Consider the following 24442-nt stretch of genomic DNA (forward strand, 5'->3'; position numbering starts at 1 on the left):
TTCTGTTTTACCTAATCCCAAAATGATTGATGCTCCCAGGACTTCTCTACAGTTCTTTGTGAGGACTAATCCTTGAGATGAAGACAGCCTGCGCTCGCCCGCCGGGTGGCACACCTCCCAAGCACACAGTGATGAATCAGACTTCCTTCCCTGCTTGCTGGCTCGCTCTCTCCTGAGCTTCATGTGCCCCACCCCCATCAGCCTGTGGAGAACGAGAAGGCAGCTGACTCTCTTCTTTTCCCTTCTTCCCATAGGCCTTTACCAGAGTCCAGGACCTTCGCTACCTAGAGCTGATCAGCAGCATTGAGGTAACTGACAAAACAGCCATCTTCCTTCAAAGGAGACAGTGGCCCGTAGTCCTGAGGACATGGGGACGCAGGCCTTGTAGTCTGTTCTGGGGGACAGAGTGGCCAAGTGACACCCCATTAGTCACTTGGTAGTTGAGTGAGGCAGAAGGCTGGGTCTCTTTTAATCTTTGGTTCCTTGTTCCTAAAATGGGGTCTATATGCTGGCAGTGGGGGTGCTCACCTTTATTCCCAGCACTCGGGAGGCAGAGGCAGGCGGATCTCATGAGTTCGAGGCCAGCCTGGTCTACAGAGTGAGTTCCAGGACAGCCAGGGCTGTTACACAGAGAAACCTGTCTTGAAAAAAACCAAGATTGGGGGGGGGGGTCTATCCTTCCCTGGTGAGGCTGTGAGGCAGAGTCAGGCTGAAACGTGATATGCCTCTCTGGGATGACGGTTGCCATTCTCCTGGACTCCAGTAATCTGTCAGTGAATGAAGCATTTCCCAAATGCTTCTAAGCTGCTCTGAGACCTACCAAGCCATCCTCCTGCCCAGAAGGCTTGTGATGGGCTAAAGAATCTGGTTGTGGCTGCACCGTTTAAGGGTGGTGGAAGACACTATTTTGAATCTCTGTGTATAGCAGGGCTGTCTGGCTGTCTGTAAAAAGGCATACATATTTTTTCCTCCTGAACAGATTTATTGTGAGGCTAAGGGAATGGGAGACACATTTGAGCACTCAGTTGGAAACAGTGAGGAAACTGCAAATGTCTTGCCCCTCTAACTCAGTTCGGCAGAGAAAATGCTTGATGCAGGGCCCAGTCTTGTGCAGGGTCCAGCCTTGTGCGGAGACCCAGCCTTGTGCGGGACCCAGCCTTGTGCGGGACCCAGCCTTGTGCAGGGTCCAGCCTTGTGCAGGGGTCCAGCCTTGTGCGGGGGTCCAGCCTTGTGTGGGGGTCCAGCCTTGTGCAGAGACCCAGCCTTGTGTGGGGTCCAGCCTTGTGTGGAGTCCAGCCTTGTGCAGGGACCCAGCCTTGTGCAGGGACCCAGCCTTGTGCAGGGTCCAGCCTTGTGCGGAGTCCAGCCTTGTGCGGGGCCAGCCTTGTGCAGGGACCCAGCCTTGTGCGGGGTCCAGCCTTGTGTGGGGTCCAGCCTTGTGCGGGGTCCAGCCTTGTGAGGGGTCCAGCCTTGTGCGGGGTCCAGCCTTGTGCGGGGTCCAGCCTTGTGCAGGGACCCAGCCTTGTGCGGGGTCCAGCCTTGTGCAGGGGTCCAGCCTTGTGCAGGGACCCAGCCTTGTGCAGGGACCCAGCCTTGTGCAGGGACCCAGCCTTGTGCAGGGGTCCAGCCTTGTGCAGGGGTCCAGCCTTGTGCGGGGTCCAGCCTTGTGCAGGGACCCAGCCTTGTGCAGGGACCCAGCCTTGTGCGGGGTCCAGCCTTGTGCGGGGTCCAGCCTTGTGCGGGGTCCAGCCTTGTGCGGGGTCCAGCCTTGTGCAGGGTCCAGCCTTGTGCAGGGACCCAGCCTTGTGCAGGGACCCAGCCTTGTGCGGGGTCCAGCCTTGTGTGGGGTCCAGCCTTGTGCGGGGTGACCAGCAAGTAGAGCTGAGACAAGGGGAGGCTACAGTATGGTAGCTGTTGTTCATTGAGTCTGTGCAACCAGAGTATGACCAGTGTGCGCAAGGTCCTTAGTGCGGAGAGGCAGGTGCTGTTGTCGTCAGCCCTGCTCAGTGGGTGAAGAGAGGAAAGTTAGGAGAGGATAGGACATACCCTGAGGGGACATGTTCAAATTCTCAGTCGAAACTCAGACTTATTTCCCGCTTTTCCCTAAGCTCCACCATGTTACTTGAGAGCTCTCCCTGCCCCTTCTCCCAGCAAGTCATCTGTTGACAGTGTCTTCCACACAGGTGGCCAAGGGCTGGCCAGGGGCCATTGTCCCGTGCTGCTGGCTCTTGGGGCTGGTGCCTGGTGTTAGGCAGCTAGGTCCTTGGAATCTTCATCCAAAGCTACAGAACATCACCTTTCTTTGCACAAAAGATGCTGGTCTCTATGAGAGCTGACTCCATCCCTTGTCATGTCTTACTTGTTCAAAAGGTCTCCCTCTGCTAGTGGTCTGTGAGCTGAGAATTGTGCTTATGGTACTGTCTCTGTGCTCAAGTGATCCCTTGTGGCTGTCCTGAGGCCTCGGCTCCTGGCTTCTGGGTGGCCAGTATTAACCAGGGAGCTGTGTGCCTCTGTGGGTTCCAGTTGACAGTCCTTTGTGAGCATGTTCTTCTGTGGCCCTCACTCCACACCAACCTCACTGCAAGCATTTAATTCACTCACAAGTTGAAGATGTCAGCTTATTTGGTTGACTAGCCTGCACCATGTGAAGGTTTAAAAACTTACCTCTGTCCCTGGTGAGGCATGTTGTCTCCTCCAGCTGCTGAAACTTCCACCAGCCTGTCTAGGAGTTTGATTCCATGTCTCGTCTTCCTCCAGTGTGTGAAAACTTGAGAGAAAACAAGCGAAGGGCAGGTGCTGGGGCTGAGGGACTGAGTGCTGGCACGTGTTTACAGATCCTGGAGCTGTAGACGAAGGAGTCTTCCCAACACAGGGAAGGGGTGTGCGTGCGTGCGTGCGTGCGTGCGTGCGTGGGCTCCCCTCTGTCCTAGCACTGCTCGGTGTGCCTGCTCTCGCATGTACACACATATGTTCATGCAGGTGTGTTAGGGACCATCCCTCGCTTCAGAAAGTGGAATCATGGGACATGAAGATGGAGCTTTGTGTGACCTTGACTGTGCTGACTGGAATCTCCCTTCCTTCACTACAGTCCTTGGTGCTGGGCTGACTGAGAGCAGTTGAGGTGCTGTGTGACGTGGACACTAGCACGTGGGGTCTCAGTGAGGGTTCCCCGTGCTCTAATGAGACACCCTAAAAGCAACTTGGAAAGGAAAGGGTTTGTTTCAGCTTACAGCTCCACACCACAGTCCATCACTGAGGGAAGCAGGGCAGGGACTCCAACAGGGCAGGAACCCGGTGACAGGAACTGAAACAAAGGCCATGAAGGAGGGTTACTTACTGGCTTGCTTCTTATGGCTGGCTCAGTGTGCTTTCTTCTTTCTTCTTCTTCTTTTTTTTTTTGGTCTTGTTTTGTTTTGTTTTGAAGACAGGGTCTCTCTGTACAGCCTTGGCTGTTCTGGAATTTGCTCTGTAGACCAGGATGGCCTCCAACTCACAGAGAACCACCTGTCTCTGCCTCCTGAGTGCTAAGATTAAAGGCGTGTGACACTACTGCCCGGTTCTTAGCCTGTTTTCTTACAGCACCAATGAATAACCCCTGGGGTGGCACCACCCACAGTGAGCCAGGCACCCCCCCCCACACACACATCAATCAAGAAAACACACTCAGGCTTGTCTACAGGCCAATCTGGTGGGGTCATTTTCTCTCTCTTTCTTTTCTTTTTTGTTTTTGTTTTTTTGAGACAGGGTTTCTCTGTGTAACAGCTCTGGCTGACCTAGACTCGCTTTGTAGACCAGGCTGGCCTCGAACTCTCAGAGCTGCCAACCTCTGTCTCCTAAGTGCTGGGATTAAAGGCGTGCGCCATCACACCTCGTTGGGGTCATTTTCTCAACTGAGGAGCTTGTGTCAAGTTGACATAAAACCAACCAGCACAGAGTGTCTCCTCTTCTCTTAGAAACAGCAGCATTGCCGGGCGGTGGTGGCGCACGCCTATAATCCCAGCACTCGGGAGGCAGAGCCAGGCGGATCTCTGTGAGTTCGAGGCCAGCCTGGGCTTCCAAGTGAGTTCCAGGAAAGGCGCAAAGCTACACAGAGAAACCCTGTCTCGAAAAACCAAAAACAAAAAAACAAACAAACAAAAAAAAAAAAAAAACAGCAGCGTAGCCTGATTTGTGATCCTACTTTATGGCCTCCATCTTGGTTGAACATCCCAAACTTTGTCCTTGTCTGTCACCCAGGTGTCTGGGGCTTTGGGAGGTCTTGGGAATGCAAGGGCCGTCCCCAACTAGACAGGACACACGGTCCAAGCTATCCTCTGATTACCTTGGGCAAGCATCCAGGAAAGCAGTCCAGTGGAATTTCCACCAAGCAAACAAAGGCTCGCCTCTTGTTTGATCTTCAGTGGTCTGAAAAAAGAGTCAGCTTTTGTTGTGGAACATTCCCAATAGAGACATAGGTGAGAGACATAGCAGCCCAGGAGTCAAGCATGGCTCCTGTAGGAAGACCCAAGGGCTTAGCCCGAAATAGCAGCAGCTCGCCTTTGTACAGGCTGCTTCCTGCTGTGGCTGTGGAAGCCATTTCCCGTGCTTCTCGTTTTTCCAGGAGAGGAAGAAGCGGGGAGAGTCCAACAATGACCTGTTTCTGGCAGATGTGTTTTCCTACCAGGGGAAGTTCCACGAGGCTGCCAAACTGTACAAGAGGAGCGGGCACGAGAACCTCGCACTCGACATGTATACTGACCTCTGCATGTTTGAGTATGCCAAGGTAAACCCACCACATCCTGGGCCCAGCCCGATACCAGGAGTTCCCAAGGCTCTTACCTGCGGTGTCTTAGGCCATGTGTCCAAACAATGATGGAGACAGAAAAAGGTGGTGGCCTCAGAAAAAGGGTGGGTAAATTAATGAAAGGGGACCTTCCCTGAAGGGAGATGTCAGAGAGATAGCACATTCAAAGTACCTGTCAGCAACAGCTGTGCAGGCTTTGAGCATACCAGCATGATGCTGTCGCCAGGTACTGAGGGCTTAGAGCAGTCTCTACAAATTCCTTCAGACCTGGGTCAGGAGCCACCAAGATTGGTGTCCTCGGTGAAAGCTGGTCCTACCACAAGGTCCTACCTCAAGGTCAGTCCAGAGGTACTCTAGACTTTTGAAGGAGCTTCCTAGACACATGGACTTATGTGAGGATGAGCCCCCACTAAAGAGCCAGAGCCCTCCAGATGTCAGCAGCTCAGCCTCCAGCAAGGCTTAAAGCCTGGGTGTGGGATAGTAAGGCTCTTCTCCTGAGGGCTTTGTATCTGGCCTTTCTGGGTAGTGGCGGAAGAGGCTGTCGGAATCCTGTTGAGTCCTCATGTCCTAGCCACACCATTCAGTGGCTGTTAATGCTAATCGCCTAGCTCAGGAGCCCCAGGAAGGACTCGTGTGTGTGTGTGTGTGTGTGTGTGTGTGTGTGTGTGTGTGTGTGTGCGCGCGCGCGCTGGGTTCTTCTCCTACATCTGTTAGATCTGGGGGCTCCTTCACATGGGGAGGAACCCCTGGGCTACTCCTGGTGCGTCCTCCTTCACACCTCAGATCCCGGCTTCAGGCTTCCTCTGCCTTTCATCTTTTCACCCTTAGCCTCCTCTGTGTTCCTGCCCGTACATATCCAGGATTACATGAAATGCTCTTTCCACTGGGGAGAAGGCATCACACTTAAAAGGGACAGGTGCTAGAGGTAGAATGTGGCACTACAGCCAGCCAGCCCTGGTGGTTCTTTGGGACTGGTGCCCTCCTTGCAGCTGATGGTGGGCAACTTATGGTGCAGCTGGAAACGCCCGCTCGGCCTCCAGAGTGCAGTGTGACTAGGGAGCCCCCACTTCACTGGTGGGTGAAGACTTGCGTAGCTCAACCCTTGCCTCTTCCTCAGAGCACAGCAGAGCTACAGCTCAATTTAATTCTGAGAATTTCACAGAACAATGCATAAAACCCTAACATGCTCAGCTGTAGAAAGATGAGGAGTAGCTGGGCGTGGTGCTGCATGCCTTTTATCCCAGCATTTGAGAGTCAAAAGGCACGCAGATCTGTGTGAGTTCAAGGCCAGCCTGGTCTATTGAGTTCCAGGACAGCCAGGACTGCGTGGAGAGACTCTGTCCAAAAAAAAAAAAAAAAAGAAAGAAAGAAAGAAAGAAAGAAAGGAAGAAAGAAGAAAGGCTAGGGTTGTGACTGAATTGGATAAAAGTCCACATCCAGGGATATGCTTTGGTGGGAGAGCAGGTACTTGGTTCAATCTCGGCATTTCATGCAGTGCACACACACAAAATAGAGAGATTTGGAGAGTGGAAGGCACACGTGACTCATGGGTGGGTGTCTTTAGACCGCTCTGGCTGCCCTCCTCTCTCTTTGGCGTTTTCCCATGGCTTGCCTGCACTTTCTGCATGCATGGCCTCCTACCCAGCATTGCAGCCCATTCACACACTCCATCTGCTGTGGCTCTCCTTGAGTAAATACTCTGCACTTGTTTTGACTTTAATTTTTGATCACAATTCTGAGTATGTTGGTTCCATCTCAAATACACACACACACACACACACACACACACACACACACACACACATACACACACACACACACACATGCACACACACCCCTGGCTAGGTAAATACTCTGGGCTTGTTTTGACTTTAGTTTTTGATCACAATTCTGAGTATGTTGGTTTCATCTCTCTCTCTCTCTCTCTCTCTCTCTCTCTCTCTCTCTCACACACACACACACACACACACACACACACACACACACACACCCCACCCTGGCTTGGTAGTCTGCATTTGGGAAATGTGTGCACACATTATGTTGGGGGTGGGAGACACAGTGCTTATTAACATGGCATGTTTTTGTTTACTCGAAAATTGCTTCCCAAGATTCAATCTGGTTTTTGGAAAATTTTTAAATTACATTCCCACGTACAAATAAATTGTATGCTTTCCGGACAAGTGACATGTTTATGTGGTGATAAAGGGATTATAATGCTCTTAACTCTTGTGTAGTGAGTCCTTATCAGAAGCCCCGAGCATGAGAACCCTGGTGAGTGTCATTCATCACTCAGCACGGCCTCTTTCTGTCCACTCCAGGACAAAGTCTTTGCTGTGGCCTTAGATAACGTGTAAATTGGCTTCATAGAACTCAAAAGGCTTGAAGCCCCCTTGGTTGAGCTTAGGAGGATCTATTTAGACTCAGCTTGAATTAAGTTACAGCCTGAGTTGACTGCTGGGATCGAGGAGGTGCACCTCCTGTCAGGGAGGTTTCTGCAAGCCAGTGAGCTGTGTGCCTTCGTGGTCCCCTTGGGGAGACGCCTCACACTGTCACCCCCTCTTAGCTTTTGGTCTTTTCCCCTTTGTTATCTCACTGAGCAGTCACTTGCCAAAGTCCCTTTGAAGGACGCTTCTGTGCTTGTCTCTGCTGCTAACCTCACGCAGCTAGCTGAGCAGGGAAGCTTTGTGTACACCAAGAGTTGATGTCGTCATAACTGCCGAGAGGAAAGTGTGTCTGGAATGGCCCAAGCCAGGTGCCCTCAGTGGCTGGTCCCTAGTCTTTTCTCTATGCGCCCCAAGGGGAGGCAGAGGCCAGTTTCAGGTGACCCTGTCTTTATTTGGTCTGTAACAGGTAAAATGATGCCCTTCCTCCCCTTCCTGAATTATTTGGTTGTCTTAGGCCAACCTAATATATGGTTTTAGGGGGCTACATAATTACCCTGAAAGCAAATGGAAAAAGAAATGAGCTAATTGTTCAAGTGGGTTTCAGCATACACTGACTGCACTTTCCTGACAAATGAGTGTTAATCGCGAGGAAAGGAGTGCTTTTTTTATACTTTGTGAGGCTGACACAGAGCACTCTATGCAGGGTACGTTCTCTTAAGACAAACCGCGTCTCACTAGCAATGCAGATCTGGGCTGTACACCTCTCAGTTCCCCCTTTTGAAAAGCCTCACCTTGAAAACTGTCAGCCCTAAGGCAGCTTCAGTAGTGGCAGCCCTGTCCTGAAAAGAGGTCATATTCTGAGGCTGTTTCTGCTACATTTGGGGGATAACCCAGGGAAGCCAGTCATGGCCTTCAGGGAACGCCACCCCCTCCCATTGGGGTAAAAGGAACTCAGGCCCTGCCCAATCTCTGAACCTTCAGAAAGGACTATTTCCTTCATCTATGGCTCCTGCTGGCCCTCCATGGATCATATTTCTGTGTGTACAGACCTGACCTCAAGACAAGATCTGGTATCACCCAATTAAGAAATAAACCACTGGGCAGACTGGGAGGCACAGGCAGATAGATCTCTATGAGTTCAAGGCCAGCCTAGTCTATATAGCAAGTTCCAGGCCAGCTAGGGCAATGTAGTGAGACCCTGTTTGGCGGGTGGAGGGGTGTGGAGGAAGAAAAGAGGAGGAGTGAGCCAAAGAGTGCTTTGCCAGTTGTCTGTCATAGACATATCATCTCTTTTCTCAGATGTTCTGTGGCCTGAACTCAGAAAAGAGATGATGGCACTCTAGTGTGGCAGCCAGAGGAGGGCACAAAGGACTGAACCCAGAACTCTGCATCGTTGTGTGTTTAATTTAGAGGACTATGTGCTCAGTACTGGTCTGGGGCATCTGGTTTCATCCCAGTGTGTGACCAGTGATTGTGGGACTAGTATATGTAATGTCGCAGCCAGTCATATTTCTGTCAACTGTGGCAGTCACAGAGTAACCTGCAGAGTCAGTAAGGTGTTTAGAACAAGTGTGAAGGGAAGGAAACATGGAGGCCGCAGATGTCCCTGCGGCCCCAGCAGCACTTGCGGGTGGTCCACGCACACTCCCTTCCCAGACACCTGGGACTGCCCCACACTCAATCGCACAGGGCAGGGCTCCCATGCATCCTGCTCCTTTGCACAGCCAAGTGGAGCTCTTCCCCACTCTGCTTTCAGGAGCTGATGTAATGCTGGCACAGGAAGTCCTAATCCGGAGTGTTTTTGTTTGTTGTGCTTCCTCAGGATTTCCTTGGATCTGGAGACCCTAAAGAAACAAAGATGCTCATCACCAAGCAGGCCGACTGGGCTAGAAACATCAATGAGCCCAAAGCTGCGGTGGAGATGTACATCTCGGCAGGGGAGTACACCAAGGCCATAGAGATCAGTGGCAGCCATGGCTGGGTTGACATGTAGGTTTTAGCCCCTGCCTGGGAGCACTTGGCAGTGTGCCAACTCTGAGTTTTGACTGACAAGGGAAAAATTGTTTCTCTAAATATCTTAACCAAACATGAAAGTGACTAGGTTTTCTGGAAGATGAAGAGCTTGAACAAGGTAGCCCTGCCTTTGAGGAGCATGAGAAGTGGGTCGTAAGAACCTAGGGGCACACACAGATGTCACTCAGGCACTGTGTTGACCTTACAGGCATCTGACTCTCCCCTACACCAGCTTGGTATCTCTACATTCATCTGGCAAATGAGGAAATCAAGGGGCTCATGTGTCCTCAGAGGCCAAGCATCTGAGGACTCGTAGCGCCAAGCTTTAGACTCTGACATGGGGGTTTCAGTACCCCTAACCCTGAGCATGAGAGTGTGAAACGCACAGGAAGAGCCCTCCTGTCTGTCAGGAAGGGGCCTCTCTGGGAGGACCGGGGCCTCTTTTCTTGAGGCTTTCCGTGAAGTGGCCTTGTTGAATTTTCAGGCAGAGACAGTTAGAAGGGGAAGGAATATAGGCAGGAGACACAGTAGGCCAGCAGGGACTGTGGTGGCTTGAGGCCCCAGGGAGAGTGGAGGAGCTGGAACAGAGGAATAGGAGCTAGATACAAGAGAGAGGAGGAGGGGGAACGGGCGGGCGGGGCTGCAGTTGTGTGGCACGCCGTGGCTCCATCTTAGGACTTGGCTGCCATCCTCCAGGGGCCTCTCAGCTAGAAGACTGTGTGCTAAAGGCCACTGGTTGTTCAGGAGGCAACAGTGTGGTCCACAGATAGACGCTAGTGGCCATAGTCAGGCCTTGTGGAGGAAGACAGGTTGGTGTGTGGGCCCTGCACTAAGAGACCTTTGTGGGTAACCTACCCCAATCTTCCTTGTCTAGGAATAGTATCTGAAAGCTGCACGTTTAGATCTTAGACTGTGCCCCAAGTATTCTCTCTACAGAAAGGCTGGTGCTGATGGGAGCCACGCAGGCTCGTGGTCTCTACTTCCCCAACTAGTTTCTCATATGTCACTTGGATTTGCAAGTGCTATGTATTAAGTTCCCCTGGGGACACTTAACTAGTTCAAGGAAGAGACATTAGTGTGTTCTGTCCCTCTTCTGGGTCTGGCTGTAACAGGCACCTTTCCCCTGGGTATGTCGGCTTGGTGGGTGGGGCTCTTGGGCTCTGGGGGGCTGCCTGTTCTACCTTTCCCTAAAAACATGTCCTTTTGCTGCTGAGCAGTGTTATTTTTAGATGCCATTATTATTCTGAGCGCAGACTGACAGGCCTCCCTGAGCCCGCCTGTCTGAAATTCGGGTCTGTTACAGCCTCTTCTGTTCTCACACAAAGCGGGCTGGTAGAGTCCTCACCCCAAGAGCTGCTTTACTCCAACCCTGGGCTGCTTAGACCCCAAAGTGTTGAATCCAGTCCATGTGCCGATGAGCAGTAGGGGCACCGGTCGCTACCGGGAAGATAGGAGTGACTGGGCCTCAGGGACCCTCCCTGTGATCGATACATTAGTCAGGAGGACACTGCCAGGGCTTCTGATCTTCCTCCTGGCCCAGGACAGGCCTCACCCTTGTCACTTCCTCCAGAGTGTCAGTTGCCGAGGCATTCTGCCCCAGCATCTACTTTCCTGTGGGAATTCCTGACAGTGCTGGAACAGACTCTCTGCCACTTGGGCAGGGTGCTTCCCCTCTGTGCAGACCCAACTGGAGCCATCTCACCTGTGAAGTGGGGATGCCTGTGCCTCCCTCTCAGGGTGGGAAAGATGGTTCTGTGAGCCCACATCTGGAAGATCTCATGGGTCCTTCTCAGTGTCTGGCAGCGGATCCCAGATCTCACTGGATAGATTAATAACTGGTGGACGAGGCACCTGAGGGATGGGCAGTGTCTTCAGTGGGACGCGTCATTGCTTCTGGAGTGTGCGTCCATTCTTTTCATAACTGCCTGTGGAGCGCCTCCCGGGGGCCATAGCACCATCGTTAGCGTGGGGCACAGCAGAATGAACCGGCACAGAGCCTGCTCTTGAGTGGACCAGAGGCCTCCCACCTCCTCCTCCTCCTCCTCCTCCTCCTCCTCCTCCTCCCTCAGACCCTCACAGGTGCCCTCCCTTCCTCTCCAGGTTGATTGACATTGCCCGGAAGCTGGACAAGGCTGAGCGGGAGCCCCTGCTCATGTGTGCTCAGTACTTTAAGAAGCTGGACAGTCCTGGCTATGCTGCTGAGACCTACCTGAAGGTGGGCGACCTGAAGTCTCTGGTGCAGCTCTATGTGGACACCAAGCGCTGGGATGAGGTGAGTGAGTGAGCGCACTCCCTGGGTTGGGACTCTAACTGAGCCTTTGGCCACAGGCAAGGGGGTACCGAGCAGCTGGGGGCTAAGATGGAGAGAAGCCATTGCCTGGCAGTCAGATTTTGCCTCAAAGTCTCTGAGCCAGAATATCTTGGAGGGCCTTTTCGCCATAACTTCCCATTTGTTCGTTCGTTCATTCATTCATTCATTCATTCATTAATTCAGAACACTGTTGCTGGCAGCCAGCCGTGGGCCAGCCCTGTGACAGGCACTAGGCTGTGAGGGTCAGCACGAGAGCTCCAGTGCCTGCTGCTGGTGTGAGTCACCTCTGACCAGCTCCACAGTCTCAGGCTCACCTCTGAGGTAGGGACACACCAGGATGGCATTTAAAAACCTGTGTGGCATTTTGGCCGAAAATGCCAACCATATTTTTTCAGATAGAAGCTACCAGAGCTGTTTCAAGGGCAGCTGTTCCCTGCCTTCATCCTTCTTCACGGTCTTGACTCCTGTGAAGTGAGAGGGCCAGTGAGCAGAATCGGTCAGCAAATGAGAAAGACAGCTGTCCTGGAGCCGAGGCTGGCTAGGCAGCCAGGGCAGAGCCTCTCTGTGTCTGTGCTCTGGAGAGTGTCACCTGGAGAGAATTAGTGGTGTCCACCTACCATGGCGTCTCTTACAGAGCCATAGCAGGGCACTACCCAAGTAAGAGCAGCCTGCCTCCTCTGCCCTCCCACGGCTCCACTTCTCGAGGTGACAGGCTGGTGATGGCAGCAGTGACGGCTCTATCTCAAGATGAACGTTAGCCCACAGCGGCAGGAGCTGGTCCTAGACCCTCCCAAGCCTCCTCCGCTGCTCTCCTGGCCTGGCAGGTGGCTGAGGGCTTTCTTTAATGAAGCAGACACCCAGTCCCATACAACACTGTGTCCGCAGTCCTCTGTGACAGCTAATAAGCAGTGATGGAGATAATGTCAATCTTGTTTCCTTAGGTGTCGCCTGCAATTAAAAGAAATCTGTTTGCAGCGCTACAGGAGCCCACGCAAACCCTCAAAATAAAATGTTTCCGATTCTGTGCTGCTTCTGTGGTCCAGAAACAGACTGTGTTGTTATTGAATCCAGTCGGTTGCATATTGCCGTTAATTGCCTTTTGTTTTCAAAGAGCTGGTTTGTTTTTGTGTTGCTGGGGGTGGTTGGAGGGGGAGACGCTCCCCCCCTCCGAGTTGTCAGGCTGGCAAAATATGACATCCCTAACAGACTCAGCCAAGTGCCACATTTTCAGGGGCTGCGGGGGCTGCTTCATTAAGAATGCCTCGACTCCTCCCTCTAGGCCTTTGCTTTGGGTGAGAAGCACCCTGAGTTCAAGGATGACATCTACGTGCCCTATGCGCAGTGGCTAGCAGAGAATGACCGCTTTGAGGAAGCCCAGAAAGGTAGGCCACACAGACTGGACTGTGTAGAAGGGTGGGGGGGCGGGGAGGGCTGCCCAGACATGGTACAGAGTGCCTGGCCCCCCCTCAGGTCCCAGGACAGGGGCCTTCATCCTGGCTCGTGGTGGGTTTGCTGGTAAAAGACTTTAGAACGAGGACATGGACGTGGAAGCCACTTCCCCTGGGCCCATCGCTCACCTGTTCAGACCCTAGAAGGTCCTAGATCTTCAGCACTTTCCTGTTAACCTGTACAGCACCTGCATTCCAGCGTGCCTTCCCTTTAATCTTAAGGATGCTCTCTGGTATGGGCAACAGTGTGATTTGTGGATGAGGAAACTGAGGTTGAAGGAGGGAAAGGAATTTGCCTGTAGTCCACTAGCTGGGAAGTTGCAGAGAGGTCATGAGCCAAAGCATACATGGTCAGGACAAAAGAGAGAATTGCCCTTAGTGTTGGGCATAGTTTCATCTTCCTTTTCCTCTCCTGAGACAGAAATGGACTTTGATTCTGGCTCGGGCAAGCCAAGAAGTCTCTCTGCCCTTGGTGCTTCTGTTGGTGAAATGAGCCGTACACACACAGGGTGTGATGGCATCTGATATCAAGGCCAAAGCAAGTATGGCACATGAACTGATAACGTTCATCATCGGTTAGCCATGTGACTGCCTTCACTGTGGCAGGTGCTGGCTGGGCACTTAACCTGCATAACCTTGAATCTTGCCAACAGCCCTGCAGAGACGCAGAGGCTACATGTGCTGTGAGAAGCTAGCGAGTGGCAGAGCCGGAATTGGATCAGGATCTGTCCAACTGGGAGCCTAATTCTTACGCCTGTTTAGAAAGTCTCCTAATTGAAGTGGGTGGGTCATATTCCATAGCATCTCATTTACACTTCTGTATGGTGGCAGTTGCCACCTCCTGACACACTGCAGAACAAATGTCCCCCTGTTGGAGCTCCTTGGTTAAAAGCCCCTGTGAAGGACAGCATGTTCTCTACTGCCTCAGCATTTCCAGAGCACCCAGTTGCTGAAGTATCTGCATGTTTGGGCAAAACACATCAACCTATCCATCTGTCTGTGCCGCCCTTCCAAGAATCCATTGCCATAGTAACTTGGTACTCAGACAAGAGACGGGAGATGAGAATGAACCAAGGCCAGACCGTTTCCTTCTCTGCAGGCGGAGGATGTGGGTCATAAGGATGCCCACACGTGCACAGTCAGGGCTCCTAGTCTTTCTCTGGCAGTCCCATGGTCCCCAGAAGTTGGCCACATAGTAGTGAGGGGCCCAGGAAATTTCTGTTAACAGACACAGGCATGATTGAGAAATTCTTCGCTTGTTCTCACAAACGTCTGGTTTTGTGAGCTGAGCCAGACCTTTCGAGGTTGGTATCGGAAAGCGTGCAGCTGAAGGTGGGTTCGGGACGGGACTGACTTGTTATCTGACCTTGGACATGGTGCTCTGCCCTCGCCTGGCAAAGCCCGTTATTCTCATTAGAAAGGGGCTGGCTCTCTTCTTTAGAATTTTGTCTTCAGGATTTAATGCAGTCAACAGTGGAGGTGTTCTGTGAACCACCAAGCTCCACAGCGTAGCGGGACTGCTAGTACCACCCAGGAGTCTTGACAAAGTCTCGTTCTGGAGTGGAGTGGAGGCAAGTCTCTGGCCACTGCCAGCTTTGGTGCCTCAGGTTCTCTCTCTGCTGTGCCTTGCTAAAGTAGGTTGCCATTTCCCAGCCAAAAGGAGTGTATCTCCCTGTGCTTATTTCAGGATGTAGCCTTGGTTATTTATAGCCTGCGGCCTGAGAGGCGCATCTCAGCAACGAGGCACCACAGATGCTCCAACGAGTGTCCTGCCTCTCAAGCAGCCTCATGTAAGCCCTGCACAACCTCCCTGCGTCATGTCTGACTCCCCATGACATGCATATGCTTTCATGACCCTAGCATTCCACAAGGCCGGGAGGCAAGGGGAAGCAGTCCGCGTGTTGGAGCAGCTCACGCACAATGCCGTGGTGGAGAGCAGGTTTAATGATGCTGCCTATTATTACTGGATGCTGTCCATGCAGTGCCTTGACATGGCGCAAGGTGAGTGAGTGACAGCCGGCTGGCCTCTTTCCTGGCCCCTCTCTGGCACCAGATAAAATCAGAAGAGCAGGGCTGTTTCATTAAAGCCTGGGCTTGTTTATTGAGTGTGTTGTCCCTGAGCAAGCTTTGCAGTGGCACAATCTGGCCTGTCATCTCTTTCAAGTTTGCCTGTAAGTGGGACTGGCTGGCAGTCTGTCTTCTGGGTGGGAGGTCCCACCCTGCGTTGCTAATTCAGAGCATCTCCCTCCCCTGCTACCTGGGAGCCTGGAGCTGGGCCCGAGTGAGCCTGGCTTAAAAATTTTTTTAATTAAATGAAAAGATGAAGAGATCACCTTACAATAACCCACTCCAGAGTCTCCCTCGTTTCAGGCAGGAGGACATTTCAGAGCTGCTCTCATTCACGTGGCTTCCCATGGTGCCCTGGGGAGTTCTGAGGTGGAGGGAAGGGAGATGGCCGTGTGCAGTAGTGAGAATTCTGAGCACTGGAGGCAGAGGCTGCAGGGTGGCAGCCTTCCATAACTGCTCCGCCCCATCCTGCTTCCTTCATTCGCCCTGAGTCGCAGCTGTCAGCTCCCAGTCAGAGCCACCAGGCCCAGGTGTGAGGTGGGGTTTCTGTCCTGGCCATTGATGTACACTTGAGATAGATAGCTGACAAGCAGAGGTGCCCCATGAACACAGAGAGCCGATGAAGACGCCATCTGTCCACCCTTGGCCTGCCAGGCTCCTCTGGTGTGTCCGGGCCAGTAGGTTCCCTCCACTGCTGGACACAGCAGATGCTGGCCCAGCGGACAGAGCTGGGAGGGTGCAGTGTGTGGTCTGGGAGAGGTCTAGCCTCAGGTGCCTCCTGGCCAGGAGCTCTGCCCAGCCAAGACTCCTGTCATCCAAGATGGACCACGCGTAAGCAGGGCACCTGTCCACCACTGCCCTCTTGGCCCCTCTGAGCAGCACAGGAAGAAATGATACTGTTTGACACATTTCCCCTCCTCCCCTCCTCCCTCCTCCCCTCCTGTTCTCCTGCCCTCCTGCCCTCCTGTCTCCCTCCCCTCCTGTTCTCCTCCCCTCCTGTTCTCCTGCCCTCCTGCCCTCCTGTCTCCCTCCCCTCCTCCCTCCTCCCCTCCTGTTCTCCTGCCCTCCTCCCTCCCCTCCTGCTCTCCTGTACTTCTCCCCTCCTGCCCTCCTCCTTCCCTGTTCTCCCCTCCCACCCTCCTCCCCTCTTCCCCTCCTCCTCTCCCCCCTCTTCCCCTCCTCCCCTCCTGCCCTCCTCCTTCCTCCCCTCCTCCTCTCCCCCCTCCTCCCATCCTTCTCTCCTCTCCTCTTCCCCTCCTGCCCTCCTCCCCTCCTCCTTCCTCCTTCCTCCCCTCCTGCCATCCTCCGTCCTCCCCCCTTTCTCCTCCCTCACAGCAGATCCTGCCCAGAAGGATGTGATGCTTGAGAAATTCCACCATTTCCAGCACCTGGCTGAGCTGTACCACGGCTACCAAACCATTCATCGCTACACGGTAAGGTGGCCGAGAGACTGAGGGATGGGCACCTTTGGGCCTCACATGCTCAGCAAGGGCCTCTGAAGAGAAGTGCCCAGAAACCCTGCTCTCCTTGGGAAGAGCTTCCCCCTCCCCTGCCATTTTTGACATGAAGCAACTCGGGACTCAGAATTATAGTCCAGAGCTGGGATAGGCCTTTCCAGTTTCCAGTTCAGTCTTTGATGCCTCTCTCGGTAAGTGAAGGCTCAGGTTCTCTCTCTGGCCCAGTCTCCTCTATAAAGTGAGAGGGTTGGCCTGATCTCCAGAGACCCACAATTGGTTGAGATCATTCCCTGATTCTTGTGATGAGGCCACGTTAAATGAGTCCCCATCTACCTCATCCCATGTCTCCTCAGCCCGCCACAGTGTTGATTAACCCACAGTGAGCTTATCGTGTGGCAGCAAGCTGGGCCACACCAGCGACCCTGTCAGTAAGTTCCTGCTGTGTGGACATGGTAGGCTTTATCGTAGGGATCGCCTCATCTTCAGCCGTGCTGTAAGATGAGTACATCACCCTCATGTGCAGGCGAGGACGCCCAGGTGCCACACAGAAGAGCCACAGTTAACACATGGTGGAGGCTGGCCTTGGGCCTTACTGACAGCAGTCTGTGCTCCCAGCCTCTAGGATGTGGGTTCTGAGGTGACTCGGGATGCCTCGTGTCACGCTGATGTGTGACCGTGGAAAGTCCTGCACCTTCTCTGTACTTCACTCTCCATGTCTGTGAAATGGAGATGATAGGTGGGGTGTCTACGAGGACTCTCGAGTTCACTTTGGAAATGTGGCTCTGGTGCCCGGCATACCTCCGGTGGAAGGTTCATAGCAGTTTTCAGAGCCCATTCACTTCAGTCCAGTATCGGCTCTCTGGCCTCTCAGAGGCCCTGCTTCCCTGAGCGTCCCTGCCCTTTGTCCATGTTGCTGTCTCACTCTCCTAGTCTCTGGGAAGCATTAGGTCCCACTGGGCCTTCTGTAGCCCTGGTGCCATGTCTCTGTGCCAGCAGCATCTGTGGGTTCAAGGCGGCTCGTCTTCCATTCAGGCCCCTGTTTCAAACAGCTGAAAAGCTATGAACCAAGGAGCTTGCACCCAGCTTGATGTTGGAGGCAGGCCAGGCCCGGGCATGCTAAGCTGCCTTGGGTGCCCAGCCCTTGGCTCCTGAATTCCCAGCGTGCCTTGCTTCTCCCTGCTCTCTGTGTCTGTGCAGGAGTCTTCTCACCTAACAGTGAGCTCTGTTCCTGATGCACATGGTGCTGAGCTAGGGCCACCCTCGGGACCCAGGCTGGCCTCCAGGCCCAAGCTGCTTTCTTGGGCTATTCCTCCAACCAGTGCCTGTGTGTGACAGTCCCTGTGATGAGGCCTGAACCCAGTGGTGAGCCAGACATAGTCCCTGCCGTAAGGAACTCACAGTATAGTCAGCAGGACAGCCCTCAAGGGAAAAGCCTGGAGGTGGCTCCTTTGAGGTGGTCCCTCCACCAAGGAGGGGACAGTGCCTAAGAAGAGTAGAGGGAAGGCTTTGTGGCAGGCAGGCTGTGACCAGGGCAGCTGCGGAGTTGGCACTGGGCCTGCAGCCCTGCGTGAGAGTGGATCATAAGGTGGCAAAGAGAAACCCAGACCCTTCCCGAGGCCCAGGGCTTCTTTCCTGGGGAGGCAGTGCTGATCTGGATTGCTCACAGAGTGCCTGGAGTCTTCAAGCTCACACCCAGGAGAGCCCCTGGCTCAAATTTCTCTCCATTCCTGGAGCCAACAGAAGCTGCAGAGATGTAAATGGGTAAACCAGCATGGTGGCACATACCTGAATCCCAGCACTCAGGAGGTGGAGGCAGGAGGATCATCCTTGGCTACATAAGGAGATCACAGCCAACCTAAGCCAAAGACCCCTTCTCCAAATATAAACAAACAAAAAGGAGAAGGAAGAGGAGGAGGAGAGGGAAAAAAAGGAAAATAGGAAGAAAAATGTAATTAGGAATTCAGACGACACTAGAGAGAAGTTGCTGGAGAGAATTTTCTGGGCTCTGAACCAGAGAAGTAGAAAGTCGCTTCTCACAGCTTTGGGCCTCACCGGGGTCAAGCCTGGTGGCCGTTATGAGAGAGCCTGGCCAGACCCTCAGGAGAGCTCTGGGTGGGGGGGGGGGGGGGAGCTGGCCGGCCTGCCAATAACTGGTGTGGTTTGCACTGTAGCCTGATGGCACTGTCAGACTCCCTCAAAGCAGGTCTTCGCCATGCACAGCCCTGTGCATAGAACCTTCCCCGATGGGCTTGACTGTACTGGCAGCCCCTGGGTGTAGCAGGTCTGTTCATTCCACCAGTGGTCATGGAGACCACCGGTTAGAGCCTGGGCCAGCCTGAGCGTCTTGTGCTTTTGGTGGCATATTTTGCATCAGCCACTGTTGAGGAACAAAGAAGAGACTTGCTGGGTCCTGCAGGAAGGGGTTAAGCATCCCACTAGGTCATGTCCTCACTCCCATAAAGGTCTTGCGCTCAGGAAATGGAGTGTCCCCAGGGACACTGCAGCTGTGAGAAGCACATTCTCTGGGGTTGAGGGGCTAAGCCCTGGGTTTGAATCTCATCTCTGCCCCATTCTGGTGGGTGACATGGGCTGTCCTTTATTAGGGCATCACGGCCCTCCCTGGTACAATGTGATTGAAAATACATAGCCCACAAGCCTGTGTTAAAGGCAGCCGCACTGGCCAGCACACAGTGGGTGCTCAGGGCGCCCACCTCCTTCCAGTGGGAAATGCTATGCTCTCTCTTTTACTGCAGGAGGAGCCATTCAGCTTTGACCTCCCTGAAACCCTCTTCAACATCTCCAAGTTCTTGCTGCACAGCCTGACCAAGGCCACCCCCTTGGGCATCTCGAAAGTGTATCCTCCCCGCCCCCCTCCCAGCCCTCTGTCTAATGGCCCCAGGTCTCCACAGAGCACTTTGCTGGCAGAAGCGCCCTCTCTCAGCAGCCGCTGGGGAGTGGGGAGAGGCTCAGCTGGGCAGCTGAGTGCCCGGTGCCAAGGGGAGATTAGCTTCCAGGGCTGTTTAGCGGCCCCTGACCTGCTGTTCTGGCCAGCACCCTATCCCAGGCCTCCCAGAACTCACAAAGAAGGGTGGGGCTGGGACCAGGAAGCCCAGGCAGACCTTCTGCTGGAATCGGGGGGCGGGGCATGTTAGTCCAGGTGACAAAGCTGCCATCTAGTAGGGGTGGTGACAAGAGGCAAGACCTGTTTCAAGGATAGGTACACTGTGTCCAAGAGTAAAATGAAGGTAAGGCTGGGCCTAGTCAGGGACAGCTGCCCAGAGGAGGTTACCTCCAGTGCTCCAGAGTCAGGCCGCAGGGAAGATTATCAAGAGGGTGGGTGGTGTAGCGAGGCCCTGTGGGTCTACTCCTCCCCTGTCAAGGAGATACAGCAGGGCCAGAAGCACAGAGGAGAAATGGTCCAACCTTTGACAAGCCGTCTCCCTGTCCTCATCCGGCCGGTCCACCTGGCTCCTGGAGGAACGCCTCCCAGAAAAGCACCCCCCCGCTCACCGTTAAGAACTCATTGCCTGGAGGGTCCAGACTCATCGTTTACTCCTCAGGGAAGCGCCCCAAACAAATGGCCTTCACTGTGATAACCCTTTCACTGGCGGGTCAGGCTCAGCAAGGGAGTGCACAGCCATCCTTGCTACCCTCAGTTCCTGGATCTGACTTGTCTTAAAGTTCTGTTGAGTCAGCCTCTTGGCTAACTTGAGTGTCGAGCCTGCCCTGGTGGTGTCCAGTGGAAACACGGAAGTGGCGGCCGACAGGGTCCCGGGCAGGCGTGGAGGAGTTAGAGTGGACCAGCTAGGGAGACACAGCACAAGTTGCCGGGACAGTGTTAGAGAGGTCGTGCTGAGGAAGGAGAGTGAGGGCCGTGCCCTTGGGATGCCAGGGCCAAGCCGCTTTCTGGGGAGGCAGGGAGGGTGAGAAGGGCACAGCCAGGTTGGAGGTGACCTCATGTGGCGTACAGAGGTTTGTTGTCCTCCGATGAGGGGCCCAGAGGGACCCCAGAGAGCAGGGGAGTCTTGAGTGCTGTGTGGCCCCTGTGAGCCAGTCTACACCAGCTGGTAGGGCAGGGCAGGAGAACCCCTGGTGCCAAGTGTCCTAGATCTGGATTGGCAGGTGCAGCAGGGCAGGGAAAGCTACCAGGAGGCCCAGCGCCTTAAGTCAGGTTATGGCTGCTGTCTCAGCACCAAAGATGGAGGCTAGCCTAGGCTACATAGTGAGACCATGATGCCCCCACCTCTGCAAGAGAGGAGAGAGGAGAGAGAGAGAGAGAGAGAGAGAGAGAGAGAGACCAGAAAAGACCCTGTACCACCTTTGTCTCTGGAAAGATTCCTGGGCCTTGCCATCCTACAGAGATAGACCTCAGAATGAACAAATATCTCTTCAGTTCCTGACTATGGTCTGCTACCAGCACAAGATGCTTTTTCTAGCCCAGGGTGGGTGGTATTGGCTCCCTCCCACCTCTGCTGTCCTTAACCTTGCCGATGGCAGGAATACCCTCTTCACACTGGCCAAGCAGAGCAAGGCCCTGGGTGCCTACAAGCTGGCCCGGCATGCCTATGACAAGCTGCGGGGGCTGCAGATCCCCGCGAGGATCCAGAAGTCCATTGAGCTGGGCACCCTGACCATCCGTTCCAAGCCTTTCCATGACAGTGAGGTGAGGGCGTGACTCTGAGCCTGGTCTGGGGGCTGTTTGAAAGATGGCTCCCCTGCCTGTGAGCTCGTCTGTCCCCCCTGCTTAGCTGCCTGCCCTCTGCCCCCCACTTGGCCTGCTGTGCTCCAGCCCACCCTGATCTGGAGCGCTGTCAGCTCCTCCATGCCCAGAGACTGTCTCTTCCCTCAAGCCTAGCTCAGGGCTGACCCTCTTCCTGGGTGTCCCTGTGCTCCCCCAGGCCGCATCCCAACAGATTTCCTGCAGCATCAACAACTCAGATCTATATAGCCCCGATTTTAAGCTCAGAGCAGGGACTTGTCAATAGGCCTGGGTTCCAATCCTAGGTCTACCACGTCCTAGCCGTGCCTCAGGCTTCCAGTGCCTCAGTCTCCTGCTCTGTCAGATGGGTGTTTACAAACCCTTCCCCACAGGAGGGCAGAGGCCACTTGTGCAGCATCCATGGTGTGCCTGACACACTGCTAGAGCCTGGTGAGTGGCAGGAAGTGACAGTGGGTACAGTTTTTGCCAGGATGACAGTGTCCTGCTGAGGCCTGACATGGACGGAGTGTCTGGGTTAGTGGGCCGCAGATGGAGTCTTCAGTTCTGTCTGTAGGCCTCGGGCAGGCTCCCCACAGCATGCAGTTCTTTGCCCTGGGAGGGAGTGGATGTGAGCATACTTCTGGTTCAGCCTGGGCAGACACACGCGTGTTTTGTAGGAACTGGTACCCTTGTGCTACCGCTGTTCCACCAACAACCCGCTGCTCAACAACCTGGGCAACGTGTGCATCAACTGCCGCCAGCCCTTTATCTTCTCTGCCTCTTCCTATGGTGAGCCACTCCCTTGCTTCAAGACCTGTGACATTGTGCATAAACTGATGCCACCATGCCTTCCATGCAGAAGTGCTGTCAGGATCCAGAGACGGGGCCCAGCATGTCCCCAACCAGAAGCCCTACTCTCATCATAGTGACAAGCTCGGGTTCATTGTTCAGTCTGGGAGGCTGCAGGAGCTGTCCTGCCCACCCCGCTTCAAAGCAGCTGCTGTGGGGAGGGGGCATGCTCTGGTGTGAGCGACAGTCCCACGCTCCCCAAGGCTGTCTTCCAGCCCCTCCCTGTCCCTGCAGAAGTACTGCACCTGGTGGAGTTCTACCTGGAAGAGGGAATCACCGACGAAGAGGCTGTTGCCCTCATCGACCTGGAGGCTCCAAGACACAAGAGGGAGAGCAAATGGCAGGAGGTGGCAAGCAGTGGTATCCTGCACTCCAGGCCTGGGCCGGGCAGGACAGGGGCCTCCGTGTGGTCCGTGCCAACAGGCAGGGACGGAAGGAATGAGATCCAGAAAGACTGGAGGTCCCCACGTAGTGAAGACTAACATCAGAGCCCGTAGGCACGACAAGAGGGGCACCGTCATCTTCCTGTGAGGTCCCCTACCCTGTTCATGAAGGCACCGATCCTGCCTCTGGCCCACACAGCTAAGCAGAGGGAGTAGTGTGTATTCTTGAGGGACCCCCAGATTTCGACTCAGGTAGCTTTTTCATGCAGTGGTAGCAGTCACTACTCAGGCTGAAGCTCCAGGATGTCTACCCTATTCTCGTGGAGGCTTCTCTGTCCCCCTGATTCTGCTGTCCGAGTGCTTCGTCCTTAGGTAGTTACAGAGGTGGCCGCCAGTAGTCTGGCTGAAACCCTAGGACAGCTGATCCCCTGTGGGTATTTTTAGCATCCTTCGTGCTCCTCACTGGAACAGTCGGCCATACCCACTTAATCCCTACATGAGGCCCTCCTGCCTCTGCCTTATACCAGCTCCATCGCCACTGGGCAGCGGGAAGGGTGGTAGGACTGACTGGATTCCATAAGGGTTTTTGCCCTTCACTCCATGGCTGTGACTGCTGAGTTTCTCAGGCTGCAGCTGGGCCTATGTTCCCCACACTGTGAGTCATGGAGGATAAGGGAAGCAGATGGTCCCCATGGGGCCCCTTCTCTCCTTCTCTGGCCTGTGCCCTCCTCCCCATCTTCCACCTGGAGGCCTCTCCCAGCCACTGTACCACTCCCCCAAGTCTGTGAGAGATCAGCCCTGGCTGAGCTCCTGGGAGTGAATTGTGGGCTGGAGGGTGGTGCCTATGCCTTACTGGACCTCCAGCTCCATCCTTGACCAGAACTCTCCAGGTTCCCAGACACTGAGGCTGGATGAGACCGTGAACTCCCTAGGAGATGATGACCCGTTCACAGCCAAGCTGAGCTTTGAGGTGAGACGCCCCAAGAGTGGGAGGGTGCTGAGAGGCCTGGTGGAGAGCCATCCATACTTCCCCCAGGCACACAGGGACCCTTGGGTAGTGTGGCAGTTAGCTACAACTTCAGACATGGCAGTGGGAAAGAGAACTGGACAGCTTCCTGTGGTGACTGAGTGGTTCCAAGGACACTTCAGTGCTGGCATGGGGGGCAGGGCATGTCACTGTCAGGGCTGCCTGGAGTTGAGATGTGGTGGTGTCCCTTTGGCCACCAAGGATCCTAAGATCAGGCCAAGGATATAGCACCCATGTACATCCCCCCTCACAGCAAGGTGGCTCTGAGTTCGTGCCCGTGGTGGTGAACCGGTCAGTGCTGCGTTCCATGAGCCGAAGGGATGTTCTCATCAAGCGCTGGCCTCCACCGCTGCAGTGGCAGTACTTCCGCTCGCTGCTGCCCGACGCCTCCATCACCATGTGCCCCTCCTGCTTCCAGGTACCCAGCCTACCGCTGGCAGGCTCTCCTGCCCTTCCGTCCTTTGTATCTCCCTTGGGAAGCCGGGCACGTAGGGGAGGAGCATGAGCTGGCCCCAGCCTGCCCTTTGCATCTGCCCAGCTGGCTGCAGTAGACCTTACCTGGTTCCTGCTCTGCACTGCCCTGGATGCGGGATGATGCACCTGTGGACTTCATTCAGAATGAAGAGCCCTCCAGTCCTATAGATCTGCTGTTGTTGGCAGCAACTCCCTGCTTAGCTGTTTCTCCTCAGGGCTTAGGGCACCTGGCCCTGCTTCCCTGTGTCATGGCTGTCTCTCCTCAGATGTTCCATTCCGAGGACTATGAGCTGCTGGTGCTCCAGCATGCCTGCTGCCCCTACTGCCGGAGACGCATCGACGACACGGGCTCGTGAGCCCTGACTGACCTCTGGGACCACCCGCTCCCCCGGCTCCTTGCTGTCCCCAGACTGTAGAGGAGAAAGAATTAAACCCTCAGAATGTGTCTCCTGTCCAGATGAAGTTTGTATATTGGGGAGGGGCCTCGCCTTGTGTAACCACAGATTTCCTATTTATGGCATTTCGTGCCTTGTAAATAGCGCCAGGA

General features: G+C 54.3%; 1 protein-coding gene across 4 annotated transcripts in view; it reads left to right on the plus strand.

The window, feature by feature from the left end:
• Positions 1-24340, plus strand: part of Ift122 (intraflagellar transport 122) — a 73649-nt gene extending 49309 nt beyond the window's left edge. For 2 of the 4 annotated variants that reach the window (XM_059258423.1, XM_059258421.1), the window contains 14 exons: positions 255-308; positions 4601-4762; positions 8990-9156; positions 11281-11452; positions 12771-12873; positions 14800-14940; positions 16342-16439; positions 19217-19317; positions 20961-21126; positions 21840-21951; positions 22246-22371; positions 23285-23364; positions 23675-23839; positions 24162-24340. In XM_059258423.1, coding sequence (XP_059114406.1) covers positions 255-308; positions 4601-4762; positions 8990-9156; positions 11281-11452; positions 12771-12873; positions 14800-14940; positions 16342-16439; positions 19217-19317; positions 20961-21126; positions 21840-21951; positions 22246-22371; positions 23285-23364; positions 23675-23839; positions 24162-24251 — 1737 coding nt within the window. In that variant the 3' untranslated portion in view covers positions 24252-24340. The remainder of the gene's footprint in view (positions 1-254; positions 309-4600; positions 4763-8989; positions 9157-11280; positions 11453-12770; positions 12874-14799; positions 14941-16341; positions 16440-19216; positions 19318-20960; positions 21127-21839; positions 21952-22245; positions 22372-23284; positions 23365-23674; positions 23840-24161) is intronic. The other 2 variants (XM_059258422.1, XM_059258424.1) reach the window with 1 other exon arrangement.
• Positions 24341-24442: the final 102 nt, after the last annotated feature.

The sequence above is a fragment of the Peromyscus eremicus genome, chromosome 3 (genome assembly GCF_949786415.1).
Source record: "Peromyscus eremicus chromosome 3, PerEre_H2_v1, whole genome shotgun sequence".
Classification (NCBI taxonomy): Eukaryota; Metazoa; Chordata; class Mammalia; order Rodentia; family Cricetidae; genus Peromyscus; species Peromyscus eremicus.